The 15,211-nt window shown below is 41.0% G+C and overlaps 3 protein-coding genes across 3 annotated transcripts in view; 2 read left to right on the forward strand and 1 right to left on the reverse strand.

Annotated features, from left to right (window-relative positions):
• Window positions 1-15,211, reverse strand: part of LOC148666183 (antigen WC1.1-like) — a 648,305-nt gene that overhangs the window by 392,516 nt on the left and 240,578 nt on the right. The gene's annotated exons all lie outside the window — the stretch shown is intronic.
• The window catches only part of LOC148666241 (CD5 antigen-like), a 191,635-nt gene that overhangs the window by 14,479 nt on the left and 161,945 nt on the right, over window positions 1-15,211 (forward strand). The gene's annotated exons all lie outside the window — the stretch shown is intronic.
• Window positions 1,257-13,382, forward strand: LOC148666244 (uncharacterized). Its single transcript, XM_088631712.1, has 2 exons — window positions 1,257-1,956; window positions 11,634-13,382. The coding sequence occupies exons 1-2, from the start codon at window positions 1,380-1,382 to the stop codon at window positions 13,250-13,252; spliced, it is 2,196 nt and encodes a 731-aa protein (XP_088487838.1). The 5' UTR covers window positions 1,257-1,379; the 3' UTR covers window positions 13,253-13,382.

A 15,211-nucleotide genomic window follows, 5' to 3' on the forward strand; every position in this document is an offset into this window, starting at 1 on the left:
GCCTTATAGGTGAGCATGAGAAATTTCATGTGCATTTTTTCCCCTCTGTAACAAGAAACATTTGCACTCTGAATTGAGTAGGTGTCAAATTTGTAAACCTGAAATTATTTTTTGTTCATATAATCATTAAGATCCAAAAGACTTGGACAGAGATTCAACGAGCCCAGGCATAGAGACTGAGTGTCGAGCGAGCAGGAGCGGTGAGGAAGGAGACTGCGAGAGCATAGATATAGATACTTTACACAAAGTACAGACAGTGCATCAAGACAATATACTGTACAAACAGTAGACAACGTACAAGTAAACAATGCAGACATGTAAACAGTGACTGCAGATGTGCGGAATAAATAAGAAATTAAGGTAGATGTTTCTATTAAATTAACGGTATTCGAAATGTTGCAAAAAGAAAAGTGATTTGTTTTGTAAAAAAATGAGAGATTATTTTTACTTTATACAGGAAAGGCATGTGCGTCAAGTTGATCTTTTTGGATTGCACCATTTGAAAATATAAATTGGAAGTTAGTTTGGACAACTCCTGTTGGATATTGTATTACAAATAAAGTTAAAAAGATATCATTTAAAATTGTTCATAGGTTTTATCCAGTTAAATAAGTACTCTCTAAAGTACTTATTTAAGCATGAGCAGGATGATTTGTGCATTTTTTGTCGAGCTGAAAGGGAACCTTTGGTACATTTAGTTGTAAGGTGTGTGTTTGTGAAGTTGTTTTGGACGGACTTGCAGAATTTTGTTTGTAGGCATTTAAAGGTGTTTTTTTTAGGTTTAAGGACTTTGATATTGTACTGTGTAAGATAACTTTTTTTAAAAAGCATTTATTTATAGCAAATTTATTAGTCATTCTTAGTAAATTTTACATTCATAAAATCAAAATGGTCCAGTAATACTCCCCTTTTTAGTACTTTTCAGATGGAGTTGAAATATTATTTAAATTCTATAAAAATGAAAAAAAAATGCTAAAGCAAGGAAAACATTTGATATATGTAAAAAATATAATTTACTTACTTTACCTCTGGCAGTTATTTTTTTTTTCTGTTCGTGTTTTTATTTCTTTTATCCATTTCTGCTCCTGTAGTTGTATTTGTTAATTATTTACACATTTAATAAAAATAATAAAAAAATGTCGGCCGTATACGTTACACTATAATATAACGCAAACATCTATTCTGGACTATTTTTTTTCAGATTATTATTATTCGACTAATATTTTTGTGGTTCATAGCAACGGTCACTAAGGAAGTTCATCTGATAACCCGGAAGTCCTCTGTTTGACCACGTTTCGCTTTCTGTGTTCAAACCCACGTGTTTACAGCCACTGCAGCTGCAGGAATTTTTTTTGTTTTTCAGATCAACTCTGAAAAAAATGGAGAATTTGTTGCTTAATCTGGAAACTGAGGCGCACTCTTTCATGGAGATTGTGCTTAAATCGATCGTGCACGAAGTTTCGGAAGTTTTCCGAAACGGGACAGATGATTCCGAGAAGTCGATTGAAGAAAAACTCCGCCGGATCTCCCAGGTTCTGGCGAGACGAGTCTTGATTAAAATCATGTCTGTCGACAATGTTTTCGGGGCCGAAATCGCGCAAATGAAGCAGGAAAACGAGCTTCACTGTTTCATGGGGGTTTTGCTCAAATCGTTCGTGTCTGAAGTTTCAGAAGTTTTCCGAAACACGATGTCTGACTCCCAAGTCTCGTTTCAAGACAAACTCCGCAGCGTCTCCCAGATCTTGGTGAGTCGGGCCGTGATTAATATCACACAGTGTGTGGAGGACAGTTTCGGGACAGAAATAACGCGAATGAAGGAAAACGAGACCTTTAAAGTGCGATTGCAGCTGTGGGAGAAGGAGTCGGGACCAGGAGATCAGGGAGGGACAGATCATGTTGGACTCATGCCTCCCTGTGAAATCACTGCAGAAACAAATGAAGAAACGGAGCCGTCGGGTAAGTGCAGTGACTTTTAATGAGTAACGTTTGTGTTTAAAAACGGTGTTTTTAACTTCCTCACTGTTGGAGAGATGCAGAGCGAAGTAGGAAAGGTTTGTGATGTTGCCGAGGGATTCTTTTCTGCGAACTAAACTAGTTGTGGTCTGGTTATATTCTCATTAATGTTATTGCTGTTCTTTAAATGTGGACAGAAATATGTCGTCAATTGATACACTTTCTCCATGTGAAAGCCAATTTAGGAGACTTTGGAGTCCTGGAAATATGTTTGTGGGCAGATTATTTATCGACGTGGCGGTAACTATCCCTCTGTGCAGTGTTAATGTACTGCATTGTACAGCAGTGTCCAGTCAGCCAGTGTGTCTGTATGAACCCCTCTCTCTCAGTGCAGTGTTAATGTACTGGAGTGTCCAGTCAGTGTGTCTGTATTAACCCCTCTCTCTCAGTGCAGTGTTCATGTACTAGAGTGTCCAGTCAGTCAGTGTGTCTGTATTAACCCCTCTCTCTCAGTGCAGTGTTAATGTACTGTAGTGTCCAGTCAGTGTGTCTGTATGAACCCCTCTCTCTCTCAGTGCATTGTTAATGTACTAGAGTGTCCAGTCAGTCAGTGTGTCTGTATTAACCCCTCTCTCTCAGTGCAGTGTTAATGTGCTGTAGTGTCCAGTCAGTGTGTCTGTATTAACCCCCCTCCAGTGCAGTGTTAAATACTGGCAATTTAGACAGAACAAAAGTTTTCGCGAAATTACATCCCCGACTGTCCTCCGCTGCCCTTTTCAATCTTCTAGAGAGCACAAAAGAGTCTTACGAAAATTATTACAACTTTGTTTGGTCAGCTTCTCCTCCTAGACCCTGTTAATTGCTACGATGAGTTGCTTTGTGCTCTGTTTTGCCGTCTTCTGAATATAGTCTGAGGAATACCCAACGAAGAAGTGATGTAGCTGGTGTAGTAAAGCAGGCTTAATTATTATAGAACCACTAATGTCAAGACAGCGCTTGCTTTCCCCCCACAATTGGAAAGTAAAATATTATTTTTTACGGTTTTAAAACTTGTATATTTTATGTAAAACAAAATTACATAAAGTAGTTCAGGTGGGTAGCTGCGTCAGCATGTGTAGGCTGCAAAGGAACAAGTAATAGGTTTATTCCATGCTGAAAAAAAGAAGAAAGAGAACACAACGTTTCGGCCGTGGAACCTGAAGAAGGCTCCACGGCCGAAACGTTGTGTTCTCTTTCTTCTTTTTTTCAGCATGGAATAAACCTATTACTTGTTCCTTTGCAAAATTACATAAATTCGACTACCTTCGGTTCGGGAACAAGTAAAGGTTTATTCCCTGCCGGAAAGCGAAGATACAACATTTCAGCTGTGGAAGAAGGTTTTGACGCCCGAAGAAGGCTCCACAGCTGAAATGTTGTTTTTTTTCTTCTCTTTTCAGCACAGGAATATACCTCTACTTGTTCCTTTGCAGCCTACGCATACTGATGCAGCTCCCTACATGAACTACTTTAGGTACTCATGCTGTATGTATTATTTACATCTGTAGATTATGTATTACTTTCAGATTCATCCTGTTTGTGTTCTAGGTACAATTTTTTGACGTACAGATTTGATTTCGCCACCCCATTTTGGTGAATATAATATTGGTTAACCTGCAGTATATTTTGTAGATGGAATATTTAATAGTAGACATATTCAATAGTCCAAAGCTTTGAGGTTCAGCCTAGTTTGCATTGAAAGAAAGCGAATGAATGATTTTCCTCCTACTGTCATTTGTGTACTGGGATAGTCGAGTTGAAATGTCTTAAGTAACACAAAGCCGCGGATAAACAGGGCAGTATCACCAAGTTTTCCCTTCTTTACTTTGCCTGTTTGGAGTCGAGTCTGCTCAACACGAATGAACACAACGAACACAATGAACACAACGCGTCACTCCCTTTTGGTTCAGGGATAGACGCGGTGAGATTCAAGTTCATCAGCCTGCGAATGGAGAAAGGATAAAAAACATATTTAAGAAATTCTGTCCACATGCACTCAATCACTGCATTGATTCATCCTCACTACCAGATAGGGCTTAAGAGCTCATGCATTTAAAGTGAATATTTAACAGGTTGTGATATGTACAGTGGTGTGAAAAAGTGTTTGCCCCCTTCCTGATTTCTTATTTTTTTGCATGTTTGTCACACTGAAATGTTTCAGATCATCAAACAATTTGAAATATTAGACAAAGATAGCACAAGTAAACACAAAATGCAGTTTTTAAATGAAGGTTTTTATTATTAAGGGGAAAAAAATCCAAACCTACATGGCCCTGTGTGAAAAAGTGATTGCATTATACATTTGTATAAAAAATTTCAGATTAAAACAAAGATTTTGCATATTCTTTGTTGTATGTATATATAGTTCAGCCACAGAACCAGGAGAATATGTCTCCTTCTTATAATAATTATTGTGGTTTTGATTTTGTTACTGAGAGATCTTGCTACATAGTATATATATAAAACTATTTTCTGTTGCAATTCAAGGTTCTGGATCATACAAAAAATACTTTTCCTTGCTGAAAGTCTAACACACAAGAGAGAATGGTGATATACATAGAAAAATAGGTACCAGATGATAATTTGTAGCAGCTTCTTGAATATTTATCTCGCAAGAGACCCTTTTTTTGTGGAAACTATCAGGTTTTGATTTACTATCATGTGAACTCTTGCTCTTAAGATGGTAAGAGATTGCATCTGGTATTGCATGTTATTAAATGGTAATTATTTTATTTGCTCTGTTTCCTTTATTGGGAAAATAAAGTATATGCTCAGTAGAGGGGCAAAGTTTTGAGTAGTGTCGTGGGAATTTTCTCTAAACACTTAAACAAACAAGCAGATGGAGATTCTTCATTCGAATAGTAAGCTCAGTGAATTTGCCCCCCCTACAGACAGCACAAACAGTGAAACTCACCTCATTTGTTAGTGCTGGGATTGTGCTGGTTTGTGCCGTTAAAAGTAGCGTTTTTGCTGCTTTCGTTCCCGAGATATAGCGGCTTGTTTTTCCGTTGATCACGTGACCATGCATGGTGACTTTGACCTCCAGTAACCCCGTCTGCCGAGTTCAAGCGCTCTGTTACCGGCGCAAGAGTAACAATTCTGCAACTCTGTTCATCTGTTTGCCCAGGTAGGGGGCGGCGGTGGATTTTGCATTTAATATCATTATCTTCTATGTGTTTGTGTGAAAAGGAAAATTACATTTGTCTCCAATATCATACCCGTATCAGAAGAGTTTCAAGTGTAGCCTTAAAAAGCGAACATTAGCAAACAATTGTATGTTCTTACAAAGAGGCTTTAATGAACAAGTCTTAATACCTCATAGCATTGTCATTTTTAAAAATCTGAAGCAGTAATCAGTTTCGTATTGTCTCCTTCTTAAGTAAACATAGGCATCAAGGGATATGTGAAGATTTTTATCTGTGTTTCTGGTCAGACCTTGGTATAGAATACAGCGTGAGGGCACACCTTGACCACTGAAGACACAGATTTGATTGTCTTTGTTAGATCATCAAATTTATCCCAGATGAAGTCATGTCTTTTGCAGTATGCAATGTAACGACCCAGGACATGTTTGCTGGCAGGTTGGCAGAACGCAGTGACACCTCTTAATTTGAAGGTCTTCCCATTTAATTCCAGGTTATGTGGAAAATCTGAAAGTTGACTCTCAAAGATATTTTGAGACTGGACAGTGTTTTCTTCATGACTCAGCCAATCTCCCATGTCACCAATTTGAGAGAGACATTTGGATTGGCTTAATTTAATTTGTTTCTGTACAGCCTCCTATAGCCCTGTTACTCCTCTTGCTCTCAGCGTATTCAAATCTACAGAATCAAATGGGATATTGCGTGACTCCACAATGGAGGGGACCACTTGGCGATGAGCGCCGACTCAGTGCTACCACACTAGGCACTGTTAAGAACACTTTTGCTATGATTTCTGAAATGTTACATTCAGCCCTCACTTGTTGTAGCCCTGACTATTTTCGTTGCACCAAAAATGTCCCTCAAAATTTTAGCTCTTAGAACATAAACATCTTTGTGCACACCTTTCTGTGCCAAATGTTTCACCAGTTGTAGATGCTATCTACAGCCTGATTAACATAGCTGCTAGAAGTCCTGCTGTCACAATAGGCACTGCATAGGCACTGACATCAAAGGCACAAGTGTTCAGTACACTCACAGTGTCTCCACTCACCTTTACTGGGGGCAGGTCTCTGCTGCTTCAGTTCCTCATCAGAGCCACTACATCTTTTTTCACAGGAACAGAATAATCTATGTGTAACCACTCAGAATGAGGCACAAGATAAAAAGATGGTTTCCGTTTTTTAGGTGGTGCAGCAAGCCCTCTCCAATTTTCCAGGCAACTCAGATTTGATGGATACACCAGTTCTTTGTCCTTTTTGAGCTCTGTCTGTTTTTCAGAACTCATAACAAGTGTTCTGCTCTGCTGTTCTAGAGAGCTGGATGTCTCTGCCTCACAGGTGGTAGCACTGATAACGGCCCTCTCACACTGCTGGGAAACACCATGAGCACCCGTTGATATTCTCATACCTCCTATGTGTGCTAGGTGCTTCATAAGGAACCTGTCAACTCGCATTGGCAGTGTCATGCTTCAGCACTGATTGTATTAGGTTTTTGAAATCCGCTTCCTCATTGGCTGAGCTTCCAGTGATGTTCACACTTTTGAAAAGTGGAACCATTAAGCCAGTCCAGAGTGGGAGATAGCAAGCAAGCCTGGTGAGATGAGGAACAATCTCCGGTAGGAAATGCAGGTTATGTCTATCACCACTGTCCACAGCAAGCAACCTGCATTCTTCACAGATTTCTGTTACCCAGTCTTCCAATGCTGTCGGGCATGCATCAAGGGTACAGCTTGGCTCTTGGTCCCCGGCTACACCTATTTCTTCTAGAACTTCATCAGAAGAAAAAGCATTGTATCCTTCTGCTATTTTTTTGTTCTAAGTGTGATTTTATAGTTTGCAGTTACGCTGTTGTAACTCTGTTGTAACTCTGCATGTATACATTGATTCTTTGTTACCTTTGCAGCCCTTCAGCACTTGGGTATATTCTTTTGTCAGGTTTTGTCTGGCAGCACAGCCTGAATGTTAGTACTGTTAAGTTCCTACCCTCCTAACAGTGCCTGTAGGTGATAAATCCTGGAATGAAGGGCAAATATGTAGAATGAGTACTATGGTGCAACAACATACATTGTTTAAAATACAAAAAAACAAATCCTGTCCTCACAGCGACTTTCGTAACCAAACAATGTGTAAAATGTTTAACAATGTCAGAATAACAATGAACAATGCAGAGCTTTAATCCAGTACATTTCTTTGGTCTCTTAAGTGTGGTAACAGTGTAACACACCAAATGATGCAATTTTATACCAACTCTGTACTTCCTTAATATACTTTGTTGTGTGAGGGTATAACTTAATAAAGCTCACAAAACTCGTTTTATACTGTTCTATGCTCTGTGAAGGCAGACCTTAATCTATTGTCAAATGGTTAACTCTACTACATTTACTACAATAGTGGAATCACCAGTTTCGTGCCTGCTGCCTCTGGGACATGATACAATCAATGTAAACTGTGCAAACATTCCCAAAGATGCTCAGAACTTCTGAGGCAGGTACTTCAATGTATATTATAAACCCCTCTCCCTCTCTACAGGTAATGGAACAATAGAAAGGCAACAGCTCCTTAATAAGCTATTGCATGCAGTCTGTCTGATATATACTTTCATACACAATTAAGAATTAACAATCAAAAATTACAAATATGTAGTGCAATACATGGAATTGAAAAGCTCAAGGTTTAAAAAAAATCAAACAATTGAGTAGTTAAAATCCCCAGAAAGAAATAAGGATGAATGCAAAACACTGCATATTGCTTAGAACTGAAATCTCAAACAACAAATCGTGGCGAGCTTTACACTTCTCTTTTGTTAGCTCCGTGACGTCACCCTTTAATCTTAGCGTTCATGTGATGGCTGAATCCCTAGCTAGACCCATGGCCTGGGTATTATGGGAAATGTTTAATGCAAAGTATAGAGAAGTCTGATTAACACTCAAAAATGTAACAAAAAATGAATATCACCAAACCTGGATTCAACTGTTCTTCTTCCAAATTTTCACGTGATTAATAATATCCTTTCAGTTATATAGTGCTTCTCTGGAAACCCCAGTGAAAGTGCCCTACAGGTAATGGGGACTTCCCTCCACTGTGTAAATGAAAATATAACTAAGTTTTTTACATTGTTATGGATAACAGTGCACATCAAAAAGTTTCTGTATATGTAGATAGAAATTGATAAATTAATATTTTTTAGACCCACCTACTCACTTTAACTGCAATACCAAGGCCATCACCACTTCTTTTGTTTATAATATGTTTTTAAAGCATTGCATTCACCACTTAATCATTTCAGCTTTCACATCCGCAATTTGTAACATGTCAGAGATTTTTGGGGTTCAATTCTTCTTGTAACACATACAGAAACAAAACATTATAATTTAAATTCAGAAGTGTGACAAGTCATTTCAAGTTTCACTTGCATGTGTAGAAATATCATGATAACAACAAATAAAGCTTACTAATTTTTGTGGTATTCCCCATGATATAAAACAAAATAAGTTTCTCAAATATCTTTACTTTAAAATAAATTTGTGGGGACGTCAATGTAGCATCATAATTACAGTATAGCATTTCTAGTTTGTAAAGAAACTTACGATTTGAAAGAAGAGGTCTTTGCCAGAGATGCAGATAATAAATCAAACATGAACTGCAAAGGCAGGGGTCAGCTGATCAAGAGATCACAATTGAAAGATCTGGTGGTCGTGAACTTGTGGTTTTTGTATGGTGCCGACGGCACAGAGTGACGTCACAGCCAGAAAAAGAAGGCACTATATTAAAATGTAAAACATCTACACCCACCCTACCAGACAGAGTCGGAAAACAAATTGCATCCATTGTTTTCATCACCTCCGGTAATTTAAGTACTGAGTGTGTTGGTACCTGTAAGCGTCCTTGTAGACAGTCATATCTGTGTATTCAGAGCTCAAGGTGTGCCCTCATGCTGTTTTCTACACCAAGGACTGACCAGAAATACGGATAAAAGGACTGAGCTAATCGTTTCATGTTTGCGTATAAGACCCTTGTTAATACAAACACGTGGATAATGCCAGTTTTTCAAAGAACCTAGATATATGTTCACTTCTGTTCTATGAAAATAAAAATATTTTCCAATATTGCCACGGTGTTCATGTGTGAGATGATAGACTCTTGTTTCTCGGATGTGTTATGAACTTGTGTAAACTTTGTACATAGTGCCCCTTAAAAATAAAAGTCCTGAAGTCCTGGTTCCTTTTCACGTTGGCGAATGTGCTTTGCATAAAAAAGAGCAGCAGTGGTTCAGAAAGTTGCAAATTCAAGTCTTTTTAAATACGTGGCTCGACAGACAGGTCGAATGTTCACACGTCCCTTGATGCCTGTTTATTTAAGAAGGAGACAATGTAAAACTGATTACTTCTTATGATTTTTCACCGCTATGAGGTATTAAGACTTGTTCGTTAAAGCCTCTTTGTAAGAATATACAATTTTGCTAATGTTCGCTTTTTAAGGCTACACCCGCAACTCTTCTGATACGGGTATGATATTGGAGACAAATTTAATTTTCCTGTTCACACAAACGCATAGAAGATAATGATATTAAATGCAAAATCCACCACCGTACCCTCACCTGGGCAAACAGAGGAACAGAGTTGCAGAATTGTTACTCTTGTGCTGGTAACAGAGTGCTTGAACTCGGCAGACGGTGTTACTGGAGGTCCAAGTCACCGTGCATGGTCATGTGATCACCGAAAAAACAAGGCACTATATCTCGGGAACGAAAGTAGCACAAACGCTACTTTCAACGGCACAAACACAGCACTAACAATTGAGACCGGTCCGATTCCCCTACAACGTTGTAGGGGGGCTGAGTGACGTCACCCCCTGAAAAAGAAGATGTTATATCTAAGGAACAAAAGTAGCTGGGAAGTTACTTTCAACGGCACAAACCGGCACAAATGCAGCACTAACGAATGAGACCAGTCTGGTTCTGCTATGATCTTGTAGGGGGGCTGAGTGATGTCACGACCCCGAAAAAACAAGGCTTTATACCTCGGAATTGAAAGCAGCACAAATGCTACTTTTAACGCAAACGTTACACTAACGAATGAGGTGAGTTTAATCATTTGTGCTGTCTGTAGAGGGGCCAACTTCACGGAGCCAATTAACCCCACTCTCTCAGTGCAGTGATAATGTACTGTAGCGTTTAGTCAGTGTGTCTGTATGAATCCCTCGCTCTCAGTGTAGTGTAAATGTACTGTAGTGTGCAGTCAGTGTGTCTGTATTGTGTAAATGTAATGTATTATTATTTCTGTAGTCTTACTTTTTACATGGTAGTTAGGTTTCTGACAAAGCTTGTATATCTAAAATTACGTATTATCAGAAACCCCCTTAAACCCTCTTATTCCTCTATGCTTAAACAACCCAAATTGATTGCGAGTGTACAAGACGTGTGTTTGTGTAGCGTAGAGCTTACAGCTTTAGCTTGAAGCTTTTAAGATCACATGGCCTCAGCTATCATTACTATGCTATTGTTACTCGTATATACATCCATACCAGACCCAACGCAGATGTGGCTGTCTCTATTCTAATTGCATCTCTGACATAAGAACTTGGATGACTCAAAATGTCCTTCATCTTAACTGTGACAAGACTGAAGCCATTCTTATTGGCACCACCCATCAACTTTGTAAAATCAGTGTGAAACCCTATCTGTAGATGGTCTTGTACTTGAGCTTCAGTCTAAATTGAAAAACTTGGGGATGATATTTGACGTTCGACCCACATGTGCAGCGTGTTGTCAAAACATCTTTCATTCCCCTCAGAAATATTGCTCGACTACGCCCTGTGTTATCACTAACTGTGGCTGAAAAGTGTTGTCTAATCTTGAATCGACTAATGTAATGCTCTACTCTCTGGGGTTTCTAAATCCACATTGAACAAACTCCAGTATGTCCAAAATTCAGCAGCCAGAACCCTGACCACGTCTAGTACAAATGATCACATTACTCCTATCCTGGAGTCCTAGCACTGGCTTCCTGTCAAGTTTCATATCCACTTAAAAATACTCCTGCTCACCTATAAGACTCTGCAAGACTTGGCTTGGCACCTCCATACTGGTCTGATATCACCCTACTCCCTACCTTGCAATCTTCGCTCTTCTAATTGTGTTCAACTATTTGTTCCCCAGTCTGTCTTCACTCCATGGATGACATGGCCTTCTCCTGTTTAGCCCCAAGCTCTGGAACTCTCTCCCCAAGGATATCAGAGAGTCACCTTCTCTAAACTCCAAATCCAGACTCAAAAACTTTTTCTTCAGAAGAGCCTTTATTTAACTGTTCTGTACCCCTCTGTTCCTACTGTACTTAGTACCACTGTCTACTGTCTCCTCTTACTGTATTCTCATCATGCTAATTTTCTGTATTTTTTGTATTTGGCATTCTGTAAAATGCTTCGAGAAGCCACCTCTAAAGGTATAAAACTATAAAATAGTTTATTCTTATAAAGGTCGTGTCTTTTTGTTCTGTCTTTACAGGCTCAGAGGCCAGTGTTCTCTCCGACGCTGGGGAAAGGGCTCTCCTTGAACAGCAGCACAGTGAAGAGGAGTGGGGCTCCAGTCTGATGCAGGAGACAGAGCTCACTGCCGCAGCAGGGAAAGAGGCACTTAGTGAGCAGCACACAGACAGCAGACAGAGTGTCAAGGATCTGGACTCTGTGCCCATGATGAAGACGGAGCCTGAGAGTGAGACACCTGGGTTCTTAGTATGTGATGATTTTACAGAGAAGATGAATAATCTGGACACAATCAATATTACACAAAGTTGTAATGAACTGGGCTGTGTCTCTGTACAAGAGCACAGTGAAGAACTGGATGTTTTAAATCTAACAGAGCAGGATATGGATCCCAAGTTGATTGACCCTGCAGAGCAGCAGACTGATGTACCTGGTGAAGAGAACAGTGTTGAGATACAGCACCGAGAGGAGAGTCAGTACAGGGAGGAGCAACAGCAGCTCCTACAGGGCTTGATAATAATTAGGCCTTGTTCTGTTCAAGTGGAGAGACTGTCGCTGCAGAGTCTAAAACAATCATATGATCCCTTAGTATCTGATGACTTTACACACAGGTTTAATAATCTGGTTACTGAGAAAAGTGTTGAAAGTTTTAATGAACTGGAGAGTATGTCTGTTCTTGGGCAAAGAGAGGAACAGCTGAATGAACTGGGTGGTTTTAATCTCAGAGAGCTGGGGATGGAGTCCCAGATGATTCACACTGCTGAGCAGCACACTGAAGGACACGATGGAAAAAACAAATCTCAGTTTCAGCACACAGAGCAAGACCATTCCATGGAGCACTTGCAGAATAAGAGACCCCAGCATGATCACAGGATGAGGAAGAATCGCTCAAGGCCTTGCTCAGATGGAGTGGACAAACTGCCATTACGGCACAGGGAGAAGCACCGTTTCTGTCAGTCTAGCATTTCAAAATCCTATCAGCACCTTCACACAGGAGAGAGACCTTTCAGCTGTAGTCACTGTGGGAAGAGTTTTATTCTATCACATGACTTAAAAACGCACCAGCGCATTCACACAGGAGAGAGACTGTTCAGTTGCAGTCAGTGTGGGAAGAGTTTTAGTCAGTCGAGTATCTTAATAGCCCACCAGCGCAGTCACACAGGAGAGAGACCTTTCAGCTGCAGTCAGTGTGGGAAGAGTTTTAGTCGGAAAAACTACTTACAAACACACCAGCGCATTCACACAGGAGAGAGACCGTTCAGCTGCAGTCAGTGTGGGAAGAGTTTTAGTCAGTCAAGTAACTTAATAACCCACCAGCGCATTCACACAGGAGAGAGACCGTTCAGCTGCAGTCAGTGTGGGAAGAGTTTTAGTCGGTCAAGTGACTTAAAAACCCACCAGCGCATTCACACAGGAGAGAGACCTTTCAGTTGCAGTCAGTGTGGGAAGAGTTTTAGTAAGTCAAGTCACTTAAAAAGGCACCAGCACATTCACACAGGAGAGAGACCATTCAGCTGCAGTCAGTGTGGGAAGAGTTTTAGTCGGAAAAACCCCTTACAGTCACACCAGTGCAGTCACACAGGAGAGAGACCGTTCAGCTGCAGTCAGTGTGGGAAGAGTTTAGTCGGTCAAATAACTTAGTAACCCACCAGCGCATTCACACAGGAGACAGACCGTTCAGCTGCAGTCAGTGTGGGAAGAGTTTTAGTCAAATAAGCCACTTACAATCACACCAGCGCATTCACATAGGAGAGACACCATTGTAGCGGCAAGGTTTATTAAAATACAGGAATTAAGTTTGCTGCTCCCTTGCCAGTCTCTCTCTCCCCCATCTCAAGTGGTGCTTGATACAGAGAGGCCATTCCATTTGGTTCACATTTAAGGTGTTTTTCTAGCTGATAGTGTTCTGATAAGGAACGACTCCCAAAGCTGAGACACATCAGCCACCCTAATGAATGGTCATCTCTGGTGCCTCACTGTCTGGGAGATTCCAAGGGAGAGTCTCATCCCAAGTGGTTTACAACCCCAAGGTCAGAGTTCATGGTTACTCATCCTCACACGAGGCACCAATAACTGTAGGGGTTTGTGCATTTCCTGGGACAATTGTTAATTGTTGCAGTAAGTCACAAAATGATTCTCGAATGCCCAACGAACTTTCAACCAATGAGCGACCGTAGTTCCTCCAGGTAAAACTCCAGCTCCTCCTGGACATCCTCAGACTCAGCTCAGACAGTCACATAACGGCCAATGTGTCCGAGTGCCAGGACTTTTCCTTGTTCTAAGAGTCAAGAACAGAGGTTGCTGGCGTGTAACCAAAGTATCCACCCGAGGTTAGCCCAGCAGCAAGCCTCGTGAACCCACCGCGAACGCTCACCTGATCAACGAGTGAACTATGGTTGGAACTGTGGACAGCTGAATATCAGTATTCAGGACTCGCGCTACATCGGGAACGAACCGGTCTTCTTCCTGTCTAAAGATTGTGACTTTTCTGTGTGCAAACTCTGCTAGTTTCAGCCAGCACTAACTAGCCGGTCTTCAGAGAGCATCAGCAGCGCACCGCAGCAGAAATCTCTCCCTCCTTCTCCTTCTCTCACGTCGAACCAGCACTGCCTGGCACCGGGCCAGAGAGCGCCGATTGGACACGGCAACAGCCTGCCACTGCTTCTTTGCGTCCACGGGAGATCTGAATCCCTACAGAGCGGGCGAGTATTCAACATTCTGCATTACAGCTCGAGAATTCAATTGTTACCTCAACCTGAGTTGATATCAATTTAATTCCTATGAGTCATGTACTTGCTTTTGAGTATCTAATGTACAAGTTGTGACAAAGTTCATTTACAAAATAGTCTAAATGAATGATATATGGAATGTATGTCCCTCTTGGTTTGTAACTCTTCGTGATTGAATGTAGACCTTTTGTATTCTGCTAACCCTCACTATAAGATCTGTTATGTTTAAATGCACATTTTATTCATTAATAAATGTATTAGTATCCGAGTGTGTGTGTTGCTGTTATCCCGCAAGGTCGGTTTTCTAATAGCCATCAAAGAATCATTTTCAGACTTAATGCTACAATTAATAATTGTCCCTGTAAATGCACAAACCCCTACATTTACTGGAGCCTCGTGAGAGGATGCCTATAAACTCCTCCAGTCAGGATAAGAGGTTCTGTCCTGTACACGGAGAGGGGTGGGACGGGGGAACAAGCTGATACTCTGGCTTCTCTCCAGACACAGCTGGATGAACTCCTCCTGTTGGGATAGGTGGCACTACTGTACACAGAGGGGGGCGGGAGGGGGGAACAAGGTGATACCCTGGCTTCTCTCCAGACACAGCTGGATGAACTCCTCCAGTTAGGACAGGAGGATCTACTGTACACAGAGAGGGGTGGGGGTGTGGAACAAGCCGATAACCTGGCTATCTCTCCAGGCACAGCTGGATCAGCTCCTCCCGTCAAGATAGGAGGCTCTACTGTACACAGAGAGGGGTGGGAGAGGGGAACAAGCTGATATCCTGGCTTCTCCCCAGACAGCTAGATGAGCTCCTCCAGTCAGGACAGGTGGCTCTACTGTACACAGAGAGGGGTGGAAGGGGTTAACA

This window comes from Lepisosteus platostomus, chromosome 5 (genome assembly GCF_059453375.1).
Source record: "Lepisosteus platostomus isolate fLepPlt1 chromosome 5, fLepPlt1.hap1, whole genome shotgun sequence".
NCBI lineage: Eukaryota > Metazoa > Chordata > Actinopteri > Semionotiformes > Lepisosteidae > Lepisosteus > Lepisosteus platostomus.